We start from the raw sequence: 16,763 nt of genomic DNA on the forward strand, positions 1-16,763 counted from the left end.
TAGCAGTAAAGATATGTGTCTCCAAAGATGCCCCAGTAGCTCCCCATCTTCTTTCTGCTGATTCACTGCACATGCTCTGTGCTGCTGTCACTTACTGAGCTTAGGGACCCACTCACAATATACAGTACACATAGAATAGAAATGTCACAATATAAGGCTGATTAGTAATTAATACAGATAATTACTACATGGCAGCACAGAAACCAGTGCAATTAGCATCAGAATTGAATAATCAGCAAACCTGTAGCATCAGCTTTTATTACAGCCAGGGAAGCTCATTTTCTGCTGGATAATTAGTGACGAGCCCTAAGCTTAGCTTCTCAACAGCCAATCAGAGCCCACTGAGCATGTGAGTGTCACAGACACTTTCCAAGATGGTGGCCCCTTGTGACAAGTTTGAAGTCCTGGATCATTGCTGCTATTGACAAGCTCAAACTTTAGCCTCGTGCAATAAGTTCACTATATAAAATATGGCATTTTTAGCCACATTCATTATTAGGGTTTAGTTCTCCTTTAAAGTTTTTAAGGGGACCAGAAAAGTATAAGACTGGGAAATGTAAAATGAGGGAAATTGCATTATACATTGGAGAACCACAAACTATGGTGTTAAATGAGGAGGGAAATAAAATCAGAATAAGTTAAACTGAGAATTCACAGTATTTCTTATTAATAATCGCCATTATTGTTATTCGCTGGCCCAGGGGAATGAGAAGTGTTTTGCCTTATTCATCATAACAGATATTTAAATATATCCTGCAATATATCCATGAAAATAGAAAGAATGAGCCATGGATTCCAGTATAATTCTATCCCTCCCTTCCCTGATGCTCCATCATGAATTTCCTGTCTGGAGCGATGATTCTTCCATCCTCATTTGCCTGTTTGTGCTGTCTGGCTCGTTGTCCCGGCAGTCGATTGCTCGCGCCTTTGTTTGCATCCTCGTCCGCTCCCTGCGTGCTCTCTTTCTTTCTGTCTGGGTCTCGGATGCTCGGCGATCAGTTCCTCTCCCCTGTGTGTCTGCTCCGTGTTTCGAGGATGGATTGATACTGGCCGCGTATCTCTTCCTCGCTGTCTGCTCCGTTGCTCGGCGATCCTTCAGTCTCCCCTGGGGATGCAGTCTGCTCCTTTTCCCCGATACTTTGGTTCTCCCCGCAGCTTGGCTCGTCACTCTGGGGCCGCTTCATCGCCTCGCTCATTCCACCCGTGGCTTTTACCGGCGCTTCCTTGCCCTAGACTGTCGCATAGCCATCAGAACCCTGTGCGCTCAGAGTACGACTGTCTGACTGCGTATCCTGCCTATCTATTGCGCTAGCCCGACAGTTTTTCCCCTCAGCAGGTTCCGCTGCGAGGCGCCCGGTACCGGTGTATATATGACTCTATTTCCTTATCTCGCTCGCTTTATTCCTCTATCTCTCGTCTCATCCCCGCCCCCATAGTCTGGATCGCTGTTGCGGCGCTCCGCTATCTGTCCTGCTCACAACCCCCTATAGTCTGGCTCCTCGCACTCCACGCTCGATTGAGGCGCCTGCCTATTTCCCTCTACTGTCTGGCTCGGAGCTTTCGGCGCTCGCTCTCTCACCCCTTTGCGTCTGGGTAACATCGGCAATCGCTCGCTCTCCCCTACTTGGCGATGAATGGCCGCTGCTGGTCCCGGAGCCGCTGAGAGCCGAAGACCGCAAACGGAAGCGGTTACCGGGGGGAGCTGAGCGCGGCGAGAGCAAGAGGGGGTACGTATCATCCTTATGTCTCTTTATGGAGCGAAATTATGAGAAAACTGAGGTGTTTCAGGCGCCATATTGGCCCCTCAGTGATGAACACACACTTGTTAAAGGCTCTGCAACTTTTGCCTCATTACATAGTTCCTCCCCTTTGGACTATAACTCCCAGCATCCCCTGCCAACCCACGGCTTTCTGCTCCTTTGGAACTGATCGGGACACTTTTTTTGTGACTTTCATGTAGTTATTTTTCTCTTTGTCTTCTCAGTGGAAAGTTAGAAAGTTTAATATGATTGAGGACAGGACTGTGCAAGTGAAGGCCCAGGGCCTGAATGGAGGGATTCTTATGGGCCCCACTTTGCTGAAGGCTCCTGTAGACTTGTGTGTGACTCTTTATTAGTTTCATAGGATCCAGTGTAAGAATTATACACAATCCCTTTATCTGCATCAGAACTGCCCCGGGACAGCTTGCAGTTGGTCCTCTCTTTTCTTAGGGCAAGGCCAGCCGTGGCGTTTTTAAAAAAGAACAGCCAGGCGTAAATACGCCACTGAAACCACATGTGACCCTCAACATGCGTTTTTCAGTACGTAGGATTCTTTTCCCAACATGCACTTCTTATTGAGAATTTGGACGCCATATTTAAAATACGCTGCGTATTTACACAAAGTGTGGTTTCAGACGTGCAGATCCCATAGAGTCTATAGATTTGGTAGTTTCTTGACGTATTGGTGTTTCTGCTAAAAAAAAAAAACGCCAATACTGGCGTCCTGTGAATTGCCATAGTGCCTTTTTCATTTGTTTCAGTGTTAGTGCAGTTTATGCGTATTTACGCCTGGCTGTTCTTTTGTAAAAACGCCTCAAAAACGCCACGTCTGGCCTTGCCCTTATTTTTCTCCTGTTGCAATTTAAATGAATCTGGTTGCTAAGTCCCATTTCCCCTAGAAACCAGGCAGCCATTAGAATGTCAGACCTAATGACTGTGTTTGAATTAGGGATGCACCGAATTCAGGATTCGGTTCGGGATTTCACCAGGTTTCGGCCTTTTCAGCAGGATTCCGATTCAGCCGAATCCTTGTGCATGGCCGAACCGAATCCAAATCCTAATTTCCATATGCAAATTAGACATGGGAAGGGAAATCAAGTAAGCAAAAACATTTCCCACCTTTTCCTTTCCTGGCCCTAATTTGCATATGCAAATTAGGGGTCGGTATTTGGCCGAATCTTTCACGAAGGATTCGGGATTCGGCCGAATCTCTAAATGTGGAACCTTAGTTTAAATTTCAATCAGGGAAAGGGCAGAGCAGGACTTGAAGGTAGAGTCCTGCAGCAGGTTGGTTACCCGCAAAAAAAGTGGTCACCCTGCAGAATGAGGGGAGGATTTTCAGGTGCAGGTATAGATCTATATTTTACTCCTTTTAAAGTTTTACAAAACTAGTTTCTGTCTCGCCCACTTTTGATGACGTCACTTCCGGTTTGTGTCAACATCACTTCCTGTTTGATGGTGGTCGGCCGGTCGGGTAGCAGATCAAAGTGCTTAAATATGCAGGTTGTGAGTCGGGTCTGGGTCTTAGAAATTGGTTCCGTGCAGGACTCTAATTGAAGGATTAAAAATACCTGGCTGTAACAGTCTGTAGGTTACAGGTGACTTGACTGTTGAAAGAGGTTGTTCACCTTCAAACAACAAGTAGTTTTCAGATAGATCACCAGAAATAACTTTTTACAATGACTTTCTATTTTCTATATGTCACCGTTTTTCTAATATTGAAGTGTAAAGTATCATTTTTCAAGTAGCTACAGGGTCAGCGACCCCCATCCCAGAAACTGTTCTAAATTGATTCATTTAGCTGATACATTTCTTATCTTTGTCCCTGCTGAGCAGAATCCCTGTGTTTCATTACAGGCAGCTGTTAGACTTGATACAATAGTTGCTAATACTCCAGAAATGCTGCTGAGAAATGTATCAACTCAATGTTGCAGAACTGTAACAGCTCAGAGTCTGCACCTGAATTACTGAGCTGTCAGACTCAAACACCAGAGACAGGAACATTCAACTTTAAACTTAGACTCTGGAAAAACTGTAAAAAATAATAAATGGAAGGTTATTGAATAAAGTCTTTATTTCCTGGGAACAATCTGAAAACAACTGAAAAAAGTGTTTGGAAGGAGAACAATCCCTTTAATCCACAATTTGGGCTAAAGCAGATAAGGTACATGTTGTCGGCAGTGGAAGCAGGTGTTTGTACTTTATGTGTGTGTGTATATGTGTGTGTATATATATATATATATATATATATATATATATATATATATATATATATATATATATATATATATATATATATATATATATATATATATATATATATATATATATGTATAGCCCAGTGGGATGTTTGTGATTTGGGCCCCAGGGGAGGAGCAGAGGGAAATGCATGGTGGGAGTGTTTGCTTTGCTATAAACACTCTCTGTTTACTGATACTGTGCGATCCATTCTCCCTGACAAAGGAAGGAAACACCAGTGAGATGATAGCCTAAAGCCTCGCGTGAACTGGCAGTCACAATTAGGTTGCCTGTGTATGGACAGATTGCAAGGAATTGATCATTTGGCAAATCAGTTGGATTCGTCAGACTCACACTGGTCCCCATACACTTACGGCTGAGCTGCCAACTTGGTCTCATGGTGCTGAATTAGCAATTTAAATGGGTTGTACACCTTTAATATGATATAGAGAGTGAAATTCTGAGACAATTTGCAACTGGTTTTCATTTTAAATTATTTGGCTTTTTATTCAGCAGCTCTCCAGTTTACAGTTTTGGCAGTCTGGTTGCTAGGGTCCAAATTCCCCTAGCAACCATACATTGATTTGAATAAGAGACTGGACTATGAACAGGAGAGGTCTGAATAGAAAGATGAGTAATAAAAAGTAGCAATAACAATGAAAAAAACTGAAAGCTGAAAAGTCAGTTAAAGAAGACAAATAATTAAAAAACAAGAAAAAAAAGAAATTAAGACCAATTGATAAGTTGCTTAGAATTGGCCATTCTATAACGTACTAAAAGTTAGTGTAAAGGTGAACCAACCTTTTAATCTGCAGATGGCCACCTTTTGAGATCTAAAAGCCGCTAAATGTGATTGGTAGAATGAAGGGGGGGCACAGATACAGGGGCTGAATGTCAGAATAACAAACTAGGGGTGTCCCGAGGGGATGAAATGTGGGATAGAGGGGCCCATGGGCTGCTGAGATGAACCAAATAGGGTTCACCTGCTTGTGATGTTCTTTTCCTTTATAGGGTTGGACATGCTCTATTTATCTTATATATGCAGTTCAGCAACTGTGGGCACAAGCATCTACTCAGTTAGTCTACTTGTATTATTATTCAATCATATCTCCCTTATTTGTTGTGTTTTTCTCCTATTTGTGACCTGAAATGCCATCAGGTAACTAGGGTCAGTAACTATAGCAACCTGGCCCTGTGCAATTCAGCCTTCATGCTGACTTTCAAACAAATGCCTGGTTGCTAGGCTGAGCAAGCTTAGCAACCAGATTCACGTTTTGAAGCCACACTAGAGAGTCACCATTGACTGCCTGACTACATTGTCTTCTAAAGTGAATGATTTTCAAAAGTGAATGGGCACCCCCACCCCCCTCGTAACACCTGCTTTAGGGCTTTATCCGGCCCCAATAATCTGTCCCACAATAGGAGCCTCACAGGAAGAGACTGTTGAACTGCAGATCAAAGCTGTGTTTATTAGTCTTTTGGGCTCTACTAATTCTATTCTCATTGGTCCTGGACTTTTGCTTTTGCATTCTGAGCGTCAGCTCTTGAGGTGCACGATTATCATGCCTTTGGTTTCCTTTTTTTGCCAACAGCTTTGCCTTGTGACATTGCCTAAGTGTGTGGGAGGGAGCAGTTGGCAGCAACTGAATTAAACTGTACATGAAACTGCCCCTCCCTTACCCTACACAATGCCCTGTATTATGTGCGGGCCCCGTACTGCCTGAACAATCAGAAGCGGGTGCAGCCAGAATAGGTGCAGGGAAGGACGGCCTTTCATTTTTCATTGAGTTTCACTGCTTTCTGGATGGCTACTTTCCTGCTTTAAAGGGGAACTCCGCCCAATAACTGCTGCTTGCCTAAAAAAAGAAATTATAATCCTAAGAAACATCTCAATATACGTTTTAGTTGTGTGTAAATGCATTTGCAGTGTCTGTAGAGCTGTCAATATTCTCTGCACTGCTGCTTCTGACTATTGAAACGATGAAGCAGCTGACAGACTCGTGATAAAGCCTGGCATTGTTGGAGGAGATCTGGCTTGTCCTACACTGTTTCAACAGTCAGAACTGGCACTGCACAAAGGGACAGACAGACTGCTTTCAGTTGGCAATTATTATTTTCTTTTCATTAAAGGGTTTGTTCACCTTATGGTTTAAAGGGTGATATTTTGAGACAATTTGCAATTGGCTTTAATTTTTTTTTTTATCAATTGTAGTTTTTGAGTTATTTTACAGTTTTATTCAGCAGCTCTCCAGTTGCCAATTTCAGCAATCCGGTCACTAGGGTCCAAATTCCCCTAGCAACCATGCACTGATTTGAATAAGAGACTGGAATATGAATAGGAGAGGCCTGATAGAAGGATGAGTAATAAAAAGTAGCAATAACAATACATGTGTAGCCTTACAGAGCATTTGTGTTTAAATGGGGTCAGTGACCCCCACTCAAAAGCTGGAAAGAGTCAGAAGAAAACGGCAAATAATTAAAAACTAAATAATAAAAACCCATTGAAAAGTTGCTTATAATTAGCCATTCTATAACATACTAAAAATTAACCGAAAGGGAACAGAAGAAGATGATACATAAGGGGGGAGTGGGGCTCCTCTTTTTCTTTTTAAATTCATACAGATATATCTATGCAAATCCAAAAAAAAATCATATAAACACGAAGTGTTAAAACAATTAGATCTGTTCTCTTCTTTCAATTAAAAGCTTGGCAAAATAAGTTAAAAAACTCCAATCAGAATTTCCTCTCTTTCTCATCAGTTGGGGGGCTGTAGAAACCCAGAAGTTATGTGAGGGCAGTACATCAGGTATGTGGGGGTGCGTGTTGAATACACATACGTCAATCAGTGGTACAGGCTGATACATTAGATAGGTATAAGAAGGGGTTGGATGGTGTTTAGCAAGTGAGGGAATACAGGGATATGGGAGATAGCTCATAGTACAAGTTGATCCAGGGACTGGTCCCATTGCCATTTTGGAGTCCGGAAGGAATTTGTTCCCCCTCTGTGGCAAATTGGAGAGGCTTCACATGGGTTTTTTGCATTCATCTGGATCAACTCTCAGGCAGGTTATACAGTCATATGAAAAAGTTTGGGAACCCCTCTCAGCCTGCATAATAATTTACTCCACTTTAAACAAAAAAGACAACAGTGGTATGTCTTTCATTTCCCAGGAACATCTGAGTTCTGGGGTGTTTTGTGAACAAAGATTTTTAGTGAAGCAGTATTCAGTTGTATGAAATTAAATCAAATGTGTAACTTTGCTAATTTGGATGCACGTAACTGCTCAATACTGATTACTCGCAACACCAAATTGGTTGGATTAGCTCGTTAAGCCTTGAACTTCATAGGCAGGTGTGTCTAATCATGAGAAAAGGTAATTAAAGTGACAATTGCAAGTTGTGCTTCTGTTTGACTCCCCTCTGAAGAGTGACAGCTTGGGATCCTCAAAGCAACTCTCAAAAGATCTGAAAACAAAGATTGTTCAGTATCATGGTTTAGGGGAAGGCTACAAAAAGCTATCTCAGAGGTTTAAACTGTCAGTTTCAACTGTAAGAAATAGAATCAGGAAATGGAAGGTCACAGGCACAGTTGCTGTAAAACCCAGGTCTGACAGGCCATGAAAAATACAGGATCGGCATATGCGGACGATTGTGAGAATGGTTACAGACAACCCAAAGATCACCTCCAAAGACCTGCAAGAACATCTTGCTGCAGATGGTGTATCTGTACATCGTTCTACAATTCAGCGCAATTTGCACAAAGAACATGTGTATGGCAGGGGGATGAGAAAGAAGCCCTTTCTGCACTTACGCAAACACAAACAGAGTCGCTTGTTATATGTAAAAGCTCATTTAGACAAAACACAGTCATTTTGGAACAAAGTGCTTTGAACTGATGAGACCAAAATTGAGTTATTTGGTCATAACAGAAAGCGCTTTGCATGACGGAAGAAGAACACCACATTCCAAGAAAAACACCTGCTACCTACTGTCACATTTGGTGGAGGTCCCATCATGCTGTGGGGCTAGTTCAGGGACTACTGGGGCCCTTGTTAAAGTCGAGGGTCGGATGAATTCAACCCAATATCAACAAATTCTTCAGGATTATGTTCAAGCATCAGTCACAAAGTTGAAGTTACGCTGCAGGGGTTGGATATTCCAACAAGATGACCCCTAAACACACTTGGAAATCTACAAAGACATTTATGCAGAGGGACAAGTACAATATTCTGGAACGGCCGTCACAGTCCCCTGACTTGAATATCATGGAAAATCTATGGGATGATTTGAAGCAGACTGTCCATGCTCGGCAGCCATCAAATTTAACTGAACTGGAGAGATTTTGTATGGACGAATGGTCAAAAATAGCCACATCCAGAATCCAGACACTCATCAAAGGCTATAGGAGGCGTCTAGAGGCTGTTACATTTGCAAAAGGAGCTCAACTAAGTATTGATGTAATATCTCTGTTGGGGTGCCCTAATTTATGCACCTGTCTAATTTTGTTATGATGCATATTGTATATTTTCTGTTAATCCAATAAACTTTATGTCACTGCTGAAATACTACTGTTTCCATAAGGCATGTTATATATTAAAAGGAAGTTGCTAATTTGAAAGCTCAGCCAATGATAAACAAAACTCCAAAGATTTATGAGGGGTTCCCAAACTTTTTCATAAGACTGTATATAGACTTAAAAGGTTTAACAAGTCTCTTATTTTCAACCTAACTTGCTTTGTTACGTACAGTATGTCTGTTCTAAAGCAGTAACCACAATGCATTGTGTCTCTCTCCACAGCCTCCCCGCTGTCCCCAGTCTCCCCTTTTCCTTGTCTCTGTTGCTTCCCGGCTCCCTGTCATCATGTCTCAGACGCTGCAGATGGAGATTCCCAACTTTGGGAACAGCATTCTGGAGTGCCTGAATGAGCAGCGGCTACAGGGCCTCTACTGTGATGTGTCTGTTGTAGTGAGAGGACACCAGTTCAAAGCCCACCGGGCCGTCCTGGCGGCCAGCAGCTCCTACTTCAGAGACCTTTTCCACAACAGCAAAAATCCAGTGGTGGAGCTGCCTGGATCTGTCCAGGCTCAATCCTTCCAGCAAATCCTGAGCTTTTGCTACACGGGCCGACTCAGCATGAATGTGGGAGACCAGTTCCTCCTTATGTATACGGCCGGCTTCCTGCAGATCCAGGAGATCATGGAGAAGGGCACAGAGTTCTTCCTGAAGGTCAGCTCCCCTAGTTGTGACTCCCAAGGCCTTCACCCCGAGGAGACCCCCAGCTCCGAGCCTCCAAGTCCAACAGCCGCAGTGGCAGCCGCAGCAGCTGCTCTCTCTTCTTCCTCCTCTTCCTCCTCATCCCGAGCCCCCAAGGTGAAGACAGAGAGCCAGGAGTCGGAAGCCGTGCAATGCACTCCAGTAGCCAAAAGACTGTGGGAAGGGGGGCAGAAGGAGGCCGGTGGAGCGGGGAGGAAGGTGGCCCGATTCTCACAAGGAGGAGGAGCAGCAGGAGCAGCGGTGGGACCTGCAGGGCAAGTGGGTACTGCTGGATCAGAGAGGACAAGCCCAGGAACTTCTAGCGCTTACACAAGTGATAGCCCTGGATCCTATCATGAGGAAGACGAGGAGGAGGAAGTAGGAGAGGATGGAACAGAGGAGCAGTACAGACAGATCTGTAACATGTACACAATGTACAGCATGATGAACGTCAACCAGACTGGTGAGTTTCTGTGTGGGATACTGCTACCATAGCAGCTCTTTGCACTTGGAGGGACATTTATCAAAGGTCGAATTTCGAATTCATGTGAGTTTTTAAAAAACTCGGGAGAGACCTACTGTTTAGTAAAGAAGTAGCCAAAGTAATATTTAAAATTAATAAATCGTTATTAGGAATACGAAACGCGTTAGGCTAATGCATGTCCTAATAACGATTTTTTAATTTTAAATATAACTTGGCCTACTTCTTTACTAAACAGTAGTTCTCTCCTGATTTTTTTTTTGCTTGTGATTTATTCTACTAAATGATGAATGACCCTCGGACTGGGATGTGACCACTGTGTATAACTTTTTTGACCTAAATTGTATTCATAAGTTTTTGCTCCAAAAGTAGAACTACACACCACAGAAAAATTGCATATCTTTTTAAAAACTCCCATAAATTCGACCAATGGAGATTTATTAAAAAAATCTAATTTTATAAACTTGGATGAATCCAATCGACCTGAAAAACTCAATTTGATTCGAGTTTTTTTTCTCCGAAAAAAACCTCAAATGTCAGGAAGGCTGCAACAATTCCAAATTGATCCCTGGACATCTCCCATTGACTTAAACAGCAATTCGGCAGGATTTAGGTGGCTAATAGTCAAATTCGAGTTTGACAAAAATCGAAAATGTAATTTTTAAAAAAAAAAACTTGAATTGAATTTGAATAACTCCCTAGTTGAATTTGACAGTTTGTAAAATTCAAATTTTCAATTCAAGCCTTGATAAATCTGCCCCTTAGTCTCAGGCTGTTACTGATGTAATAAAGTCATCTGCCTTTTAAAGGAACAGTACCGTCAAAAAAATGAAAGTATTCAAGTAATAAAAATATGTACTGTTGCTGCACTGGTAAAACTGGCGTGTTTGCTTCAGAAACACTACTATTGTTTATATAAATAAGCTGCTGTGTAGCAGTGGGAGCAGCCATTCAAGCACAGGATACACAGTAGATAACAGATAAGTACTACTATAGTTTATATAAACAAACTGCTGTGTAGCCATGGGGGCAGTCATTCAAGCACAGGATACACAGTAGATAACAGATAAGTACTACTATAGTTTATATAAACAAGCTGCTGTGTAACAATGGGGGCAGCCATTCAAGCACAGGATACACAGTAGATAACAGATAAGTACTACTATAGTTTATATAAACAAGCTGCTGTGTAGCAATACAGCCATTCAAGCACAGGATACACAGTAGATAACAGATAAGTACTACTATAGTTTATATAAACAAGCTGCTGTGTAGCAATGGGGGCAGCCATTCAAAGGAGAAAAGGCTCAGGTTACACAGCAGATAAGCCCTGCAGAACATAATAGTGTTATCTGTTATCCACTATTTAACACTATTTAAGCCATATAGCCTTTTTTCAATTTCCACCATGGCTACACAGCAGCTTGTTTATATAAACTATAGTAGTACTTATCTGTTATCTACTGTGTATCCTGTGCTTGAATGGCTGTCCCCATGGCTACACAGCAGCTTGTTTATATAAACTATAGTAGTACTTATCTGTTATCTACTGTGTATCCTGTGCTTGAATGGCTGCCCCCATGGCTACACAGCAGCTTGTTTATATAAACTATAGTAGTACTTATCTGTTATCTACTGTGTATCCTGTGCTTGAATGGCTGCCCCATGGCTACACAGCAGCTTGTTTATATAAACTATAGTAGTGTTTCTGAAGCAAACACATCAGTTTTACCAGTGCAGGGCAACAGTACATTATATTTTCACTTACAAACACTAATTTTACTGTTCTTTTAACGTTTAAATAATAAGTGTTAAGTGGCCAGTGTTCCAAGATCATTAGAAACCCCAGGCTGGAGACATGTGCAGCTCCCTCACTTGTCTTTGGTCAGTACTGGGTGTCCTGTATGTAGTGTTGGTCTGAGCTTGAGGCAGCACCCAGAGTATCACATGATCCATCGCTCAGAACTTAGCCAGGAATGTGTGTTTCCTTCTTGTGCTCATTGCCTTTCCCTTCCTTTCAGCTGAAAAGGTGGAGGCTCTTCCTGATCCTGTATTCTCAGACTCCCGGAACCGTGTGCGTGTCAGGCAGGATCTGGCCACCCTCCCCGCAGAACTCATCAGTCAGATTGGAAACCGCTGTCACCCCAAATTATATGAGGAGGGAGACCCAGCAGAGAAGATAGAACTAGTGACAGGTACTGCTGTGCTCCCATAGTTCCCTCCTGTCTGTGTCACTGTATCACCCTGCAGTGGGAGGGACAGACTCATGTCCCATAGTTCCCTCCTGTCTGTGTCCCTGTATCACCCTGCAGTGGGAGGGACAGACTCGTGTCCCATAGTTCCCTCCTGTCTGTGTCACTGTATCACCCTGCAGTGGGAGGGACAGACTCATGTCCCATAGTTCCCTCCTGTCTGTGTCACTGTATCACCCTGCAGTGGGAGGGACAGATTCATGTCCCATAGTTCCCTCCTGTCTGTGTCACTGTATCACCCTGCAGTGGGAGGGTCAGACTCATGTCCCATAGTTCCCTCCTGTCTGTGTCACTGTATCACCCTGCAGTGGGAGGGTCAGACTCATGTCCCATAGTTCCCTCCTGTCTGTGTCTCTCTATCACCCTGCAGTGGGAGGGACAGACTCATGTCCCATAGTTCCCTCCTCTCTGTGTCACTGTATCACCCTGCAGTGGGAGGGTCAGACTCATGTCCCATAGTTCCCTCCTCTCTGTGTCACTGTATCACCCTGCAGTGGGAGGGTCAGACTCATGTCCCATAGTTCCCTCCTGTCTGTGTCTCTCTATCACCCTGCAGTGGGAGGGACAGACTCATGTCCCATAGTTCCCTCCTGTCTGTCACTGTATCACCCTGCAGTGGGAGGGACAGACTCATGTCCCATAGTTCCCTCCTGTCTGTGTCACTGTATCACCCTGCAGTGGGAGGGACAGACTCATGTCCCATAGTTCCCTCCTGTCTGTGTCACTGTATCACCCTGCAGTGGGAGGGACAGACTCATGTCCCATAGTTCCCTCCTGTCTGTGTCACTGTATCACCCTGCAGTGGGAGGGACAGACTCATCTCCCATAGTTCCCTCCTTCTGTGTCACTGTATCACCCTGCAGTGGGAGGGACAGACTCATCTCCCATAGTTCCCTCCTGTCTGTGTCACTGTATCACCCTGCAGTGGGAGGGACAGACTCATCTCCCATAGTTCCCTCCTGTCTGTGTCACTGTATCACCCTGCAGTGGGAGGGACAGACTCATCTCCCATAGTTCCCTCCTGTCTGTGTCACTGTATCACCCTGCAGTGGGAGGGACAGACTCATGTCCCATAGTTCCCTCCTGTCTGTCACTGTATCACCCTGCAGTGGGAGGGACAGACTCATGTCCCATAGTTCCCTCCTGTCTGTGTCACTGTATCACCCTGCAGTGGGAGGGACAGACTCATGTCCCATAGTTCCCTCCTGTCTGTGTCACTGTATCACCCTGCAGTGGGAGGGACAGACTCATGTCCCATAGTTCCCTCCTGTCTGTGTCACTGTATCACCCTGCAGTGGGAGGGACAGACTCATGTCCCATAGTTCCCTCCTGTCTGTGTCACTGTATCACCCTGCAGTGGGAGGGACAGACTCATGTCCCATAGTTCCCTCCTGTCTGTGTCACTGTATCACCCTGCAGTGGGAGGGACAGACTCATCTCCCATAGTTCCCTCCTGTCTGTGTCACTGTATGACCCTGCGCTGTGGTCTCAACATATTTTTTGTATATTTGGGCTGTAGGTACCAATGTGTTTATAACACGGGCTCAGCTGATGAACTGTCACATCAGTGCTGGAACACGACATAAAGTTCTTCTTCGCAGGCTGCTGGCCTCCTTCTTTGACAGGTGAGAGTGTGATTTATTAGGGGGTAGGGTGGGGATTGGCTGCAAGGAGGATCTTTAGTGTGCGGGTGAGGGAGATGCTGGTGACAAGGCAGAGGTGCCAGACCTGTTGCTTATGATGTAGTTTTTATTTTTAAATTACACTGCAAATAATTTAGTCTACAATATAAAATTTATTTCATGAACCAGCAAGTGTATTTTTTAGTTGTAATATTGGTGTGTAGGTGCATCTCAGGTCATTTTGCCTGGTCATGTGCTTTCAGAAAGAGCCAGCACTTTAGGATGGAACTGCTTTCTGGCAGGCTGTTGTTTCTCCTACTCAATGTAACTGAATGTGTCTCAGTGGGACCTGGATTTTAACATAGATCTACCAGGCAGCTGTTATCTTGTGTTAGGGAGCTGCTATCTGGGGGGAAAGGGAGGGGGTGATATCACTCCAACTTGCAGTAAAGAGTGACTGAAGTTTATCAGAGCACAAGTCACATGACTGAGGCAGTTGGGAAACTGACAATATGTCTAGCCACATGTCAGATTTCAAAATTAAATATAAAAAAATCTGTTTGCTCTTTTAAATAACCAATTTCAGTGCAGAATTCTGCAGCACTATTAATTGATAGTTACATAGTTAAATTGGGTTGAAAAAAGACAAAAGTCCATCAAGTTCAACCCCTCCAAATGAAAACCCAGCATCAATACACACACCCCTCCTTTTGAAAACACATCAGGTATCCCTTTAATATTCCTGTCTCCTTTTATCTAGAAACACTTTAGCCAACAGCTGTGGGACTGGAATCCGCTCATCAACCAACGACCCCAGTAGGAAACCACTGGACAGCCGAGTGCTCCATGCAGTTAAATGTGAGACTTCACTTCTTTGTTCTTGTAGGGGCTCTACCTGGGGGGCGAGGGGCGGAGCAGTGAGTGCTACACCTGTTTATAGTTTTTACCTGAAAACAAGGGTGCTTCATATTTAGGTGACACTCACAGACCGATCTCTGTGGGGCAGAGGTTTTGCTTGTGGGGGAGGGGCTAACTGGCATCACATGGGCAGGGCTTATGGTTTTTACCCTTTTCATGCCCGCAGTTTACTGTCAGAATTTTGCCCAGAACTTCAAAGAGAGCGAGATGAACGCCATCGCTGCTGACATGTGTACGAACGCCCGGCGTGTGGTGCGAAAGAGCTGGATCCCCAAACTCAAGCTTCTCATGGCCGAGGGGGACGCCTACACCTCCTTTATCAACGACACCGGCAAAATGGAGCCTGACCTGATGGGGGGCACTGCAGTTCCCGTGGAGCACGGGGCGGGATACGACGGAGAGCCGGGGGAGGGGATGCCGTGACTCCACTTCCTTGCTATGTAGATAATCCCTCTGCCCCCCTTTCCAAGAGGAGGATGAGGAGGGAGGACAATAAGGCACTCAGGAGCTGGGCTATCATCTGTACATCACTATGGCTTGTACGCTGCTGCACGACGGTGGGACGGAGTGGAGGCACACAGTATCGCTATACACTGCTGCATGAGGTACTCCGTATCATTATACAGCGCCCACGTGTCCATTCTCAGTATACAGTTATACGCAGTGTCATTATATAACCCAGCGTGTCCATTTTCAGTGTATAGGGATACTCGGCATCGTTATACGGCACGCGTCATGCTTGTACAAATCTGGAGATACTCCAAGCCGCTCACTGGGACTGAACTGTACATAGATTGTCTGCATCGTTTTATAGTGCAGTTGAGGTAGATACTCGATATCACTGGCCCTTTGATAACCCAACTCCTGGGTTCCTGATGCCCGGAGCAGAGAGACCCTTTTTTTTTTTAATAACACCTCCCCCTGCGTTCCCCTTCATTTCAAGCCCACCCGCCGATTGGTATGACCCACTCATGTAGGGTAAGTTACAGGTTGGTGGGGGGGAGAGGTGCTGTGTATGTGCGGATGTCTAATCTAGTGTGACGGGATTTGGGGTGCTGCCCAGTTGTTACAGTGTGGGGTGTCCCAATTTACACTTCTCGGCATCTAGTGGAATGCTGGGAATTGTAGGCCAGAGACGACTGTAGAACCCCATGTAGGTTCAGATTAAAGGACAAGTGTAAATGATATGGTATTGTAGAAAAAAAGTCACTGCTTGCATCATATGGGGTGAGCTACAAGGAACCCCCCAGCATTTACACTTTTCTTGTCCTTTAAAGGGGTGTTCACCTATAAGTTAACTTTTAGAATGTTATAGAATGGCCAATTCTAAGCAATTATTCAGTTGGTCTTCATTATTTATTTGTTAAAGTATTTGGAACATTTGCCCTTTTCTTCTGATTCTTTCCAGCTTTCAAACGGGGGTCACTGACCCCATCAAAAACCAAATTCTCTGTAAGGATAAAACTTTTTGTTATTGCTACTTTTTATTACTCATCTTTCTATTCAGGCCTCTCCTATTAATATCCAGTCTCTTATTCAAATCAGTGCATGGTTGCTAGGGTAATATGGACCCTAGCAACCAGATTGCCGAAATCGCAAACTGGAGAGCTGCCGAATAAAAAGCTAAATAAATCAAAAACCACAAATAATTAAAACCAATTGCAAATTGTCTCAGAGTGTGTATTTCTTCATCATACTAAAAGTTAATTTAAAGGTGAACAACCCTTTAAAAGGATAGTGATACTTTTTCACATTTATCATTAACATTTCCCTTTAAGGCATCTGCCTGCCTCCCCGCAGACCCCCATTATGGGCCCATGTCGATGTCTCAGTAGTTGACGTTGCTTTTGCTCTGCCCTATTGAACTCTGGGCCGCCCCTCGAGTCTGATATCTGCTACAGGTGCTGGATAAAGAAGCTGCAGCACAGGTTTGGGGGAGCTGCAGGGGTCGCAGTTCAAAAGGAGCTGCCCAACCAAATCTGTTTATGTATGGGCACCATTAAGGTGGCCATACATGGAGAGATCCGCTTGTTTGATGTCTCCAAACGAGCAGGTCTCTCCCCGATATGCCCACCTTGAGGTAGGCAATATCTGGCTGATCCGATAGTGGGCCCTAGGGCCCAACGATCGGATCCTAACGAATAGTAATGGTGGGTCGGATCGCGGGACCGCATCAACCAATAGATGCGGCCGCAATCCGATGGGATTTTTCGTCCCATCCGTTCGAGATCTGGCCG

The 16,763-nt window shown here is 44.3% G+C and overlaps 1 protein-coding gene across 1 annotated transcript; it reads left to right on the forward strand.

Annotated features, from left to right (window-relative positions):
• Window positions 1–924: 924 nt before the first annotated feature.
• nacc1.L (nucleus accumbens associated 1, BEN and BTB (POZ) domain containing L homeolog) lies at window positions 925–15,553 on the forward strand. The gene is made up of 6 exons (XM_018253700.2): window positions 925–1,727; window positions 8,798–9,716; window positions 11,756–11,929; window positions 13,506–13,611; window positions 14,369–14,466; window positions 14,693–15,553. Exons 2-6 carry the CDS (start codon window positions 8,861–8,863, stop codon window positions 14,947–14,949), a joined length of 1,491 nt encoding a protein of 496 aa, XP_018109189.1. The 5' UTR covers window positions 925–1,727; window positions 8,798–8,860; the 3' UTR covers window positions 14,950–15,553.
• The last annotated feature ends 1,210 nt before the right edge of the window (window positions 15,554–16,763 follow it).

The sequence above is a fragment of the Xenopus laevis genome, chromosome 3L (assembly GCF_017654675.1).
Source record: "Xenopus laevis strain J_2021 chromosome 3L, Xenopus_laevis_v10.1, whole genome shotgun sequence".
Taxonomy (NCBI): Eukaryota; Metazoa; Chordata; class Amphibia; order Anura; family Pipidae; genus Xenopus; species Xenopus laevis.

Bases quoted from the DNA above. Each gene is read 5' to 3' on its own strand.
- nacc1.L (XM_018253700.2), top strand. From the start codon at position 8,861: ATGTCTCAGACGCTGCAGATGGAGATTCCCAACTTTGGGAACAGCATT. The intron at 9,717-11,755 runs GTGAGTTTCTGT...CCTTCCTTTCAG, and splicing joins GATGAACGTCAACCAGACTG to CTGAAAAGGTGGAGGCTCTT. The intron at 13,612-14,368 runs GTGAGAGTGTGA...CCTTTTATCTAG, and splicing joins CTGGCCTCCTTCTTTGACAG to AAACACTTTAGCCAACAGCT.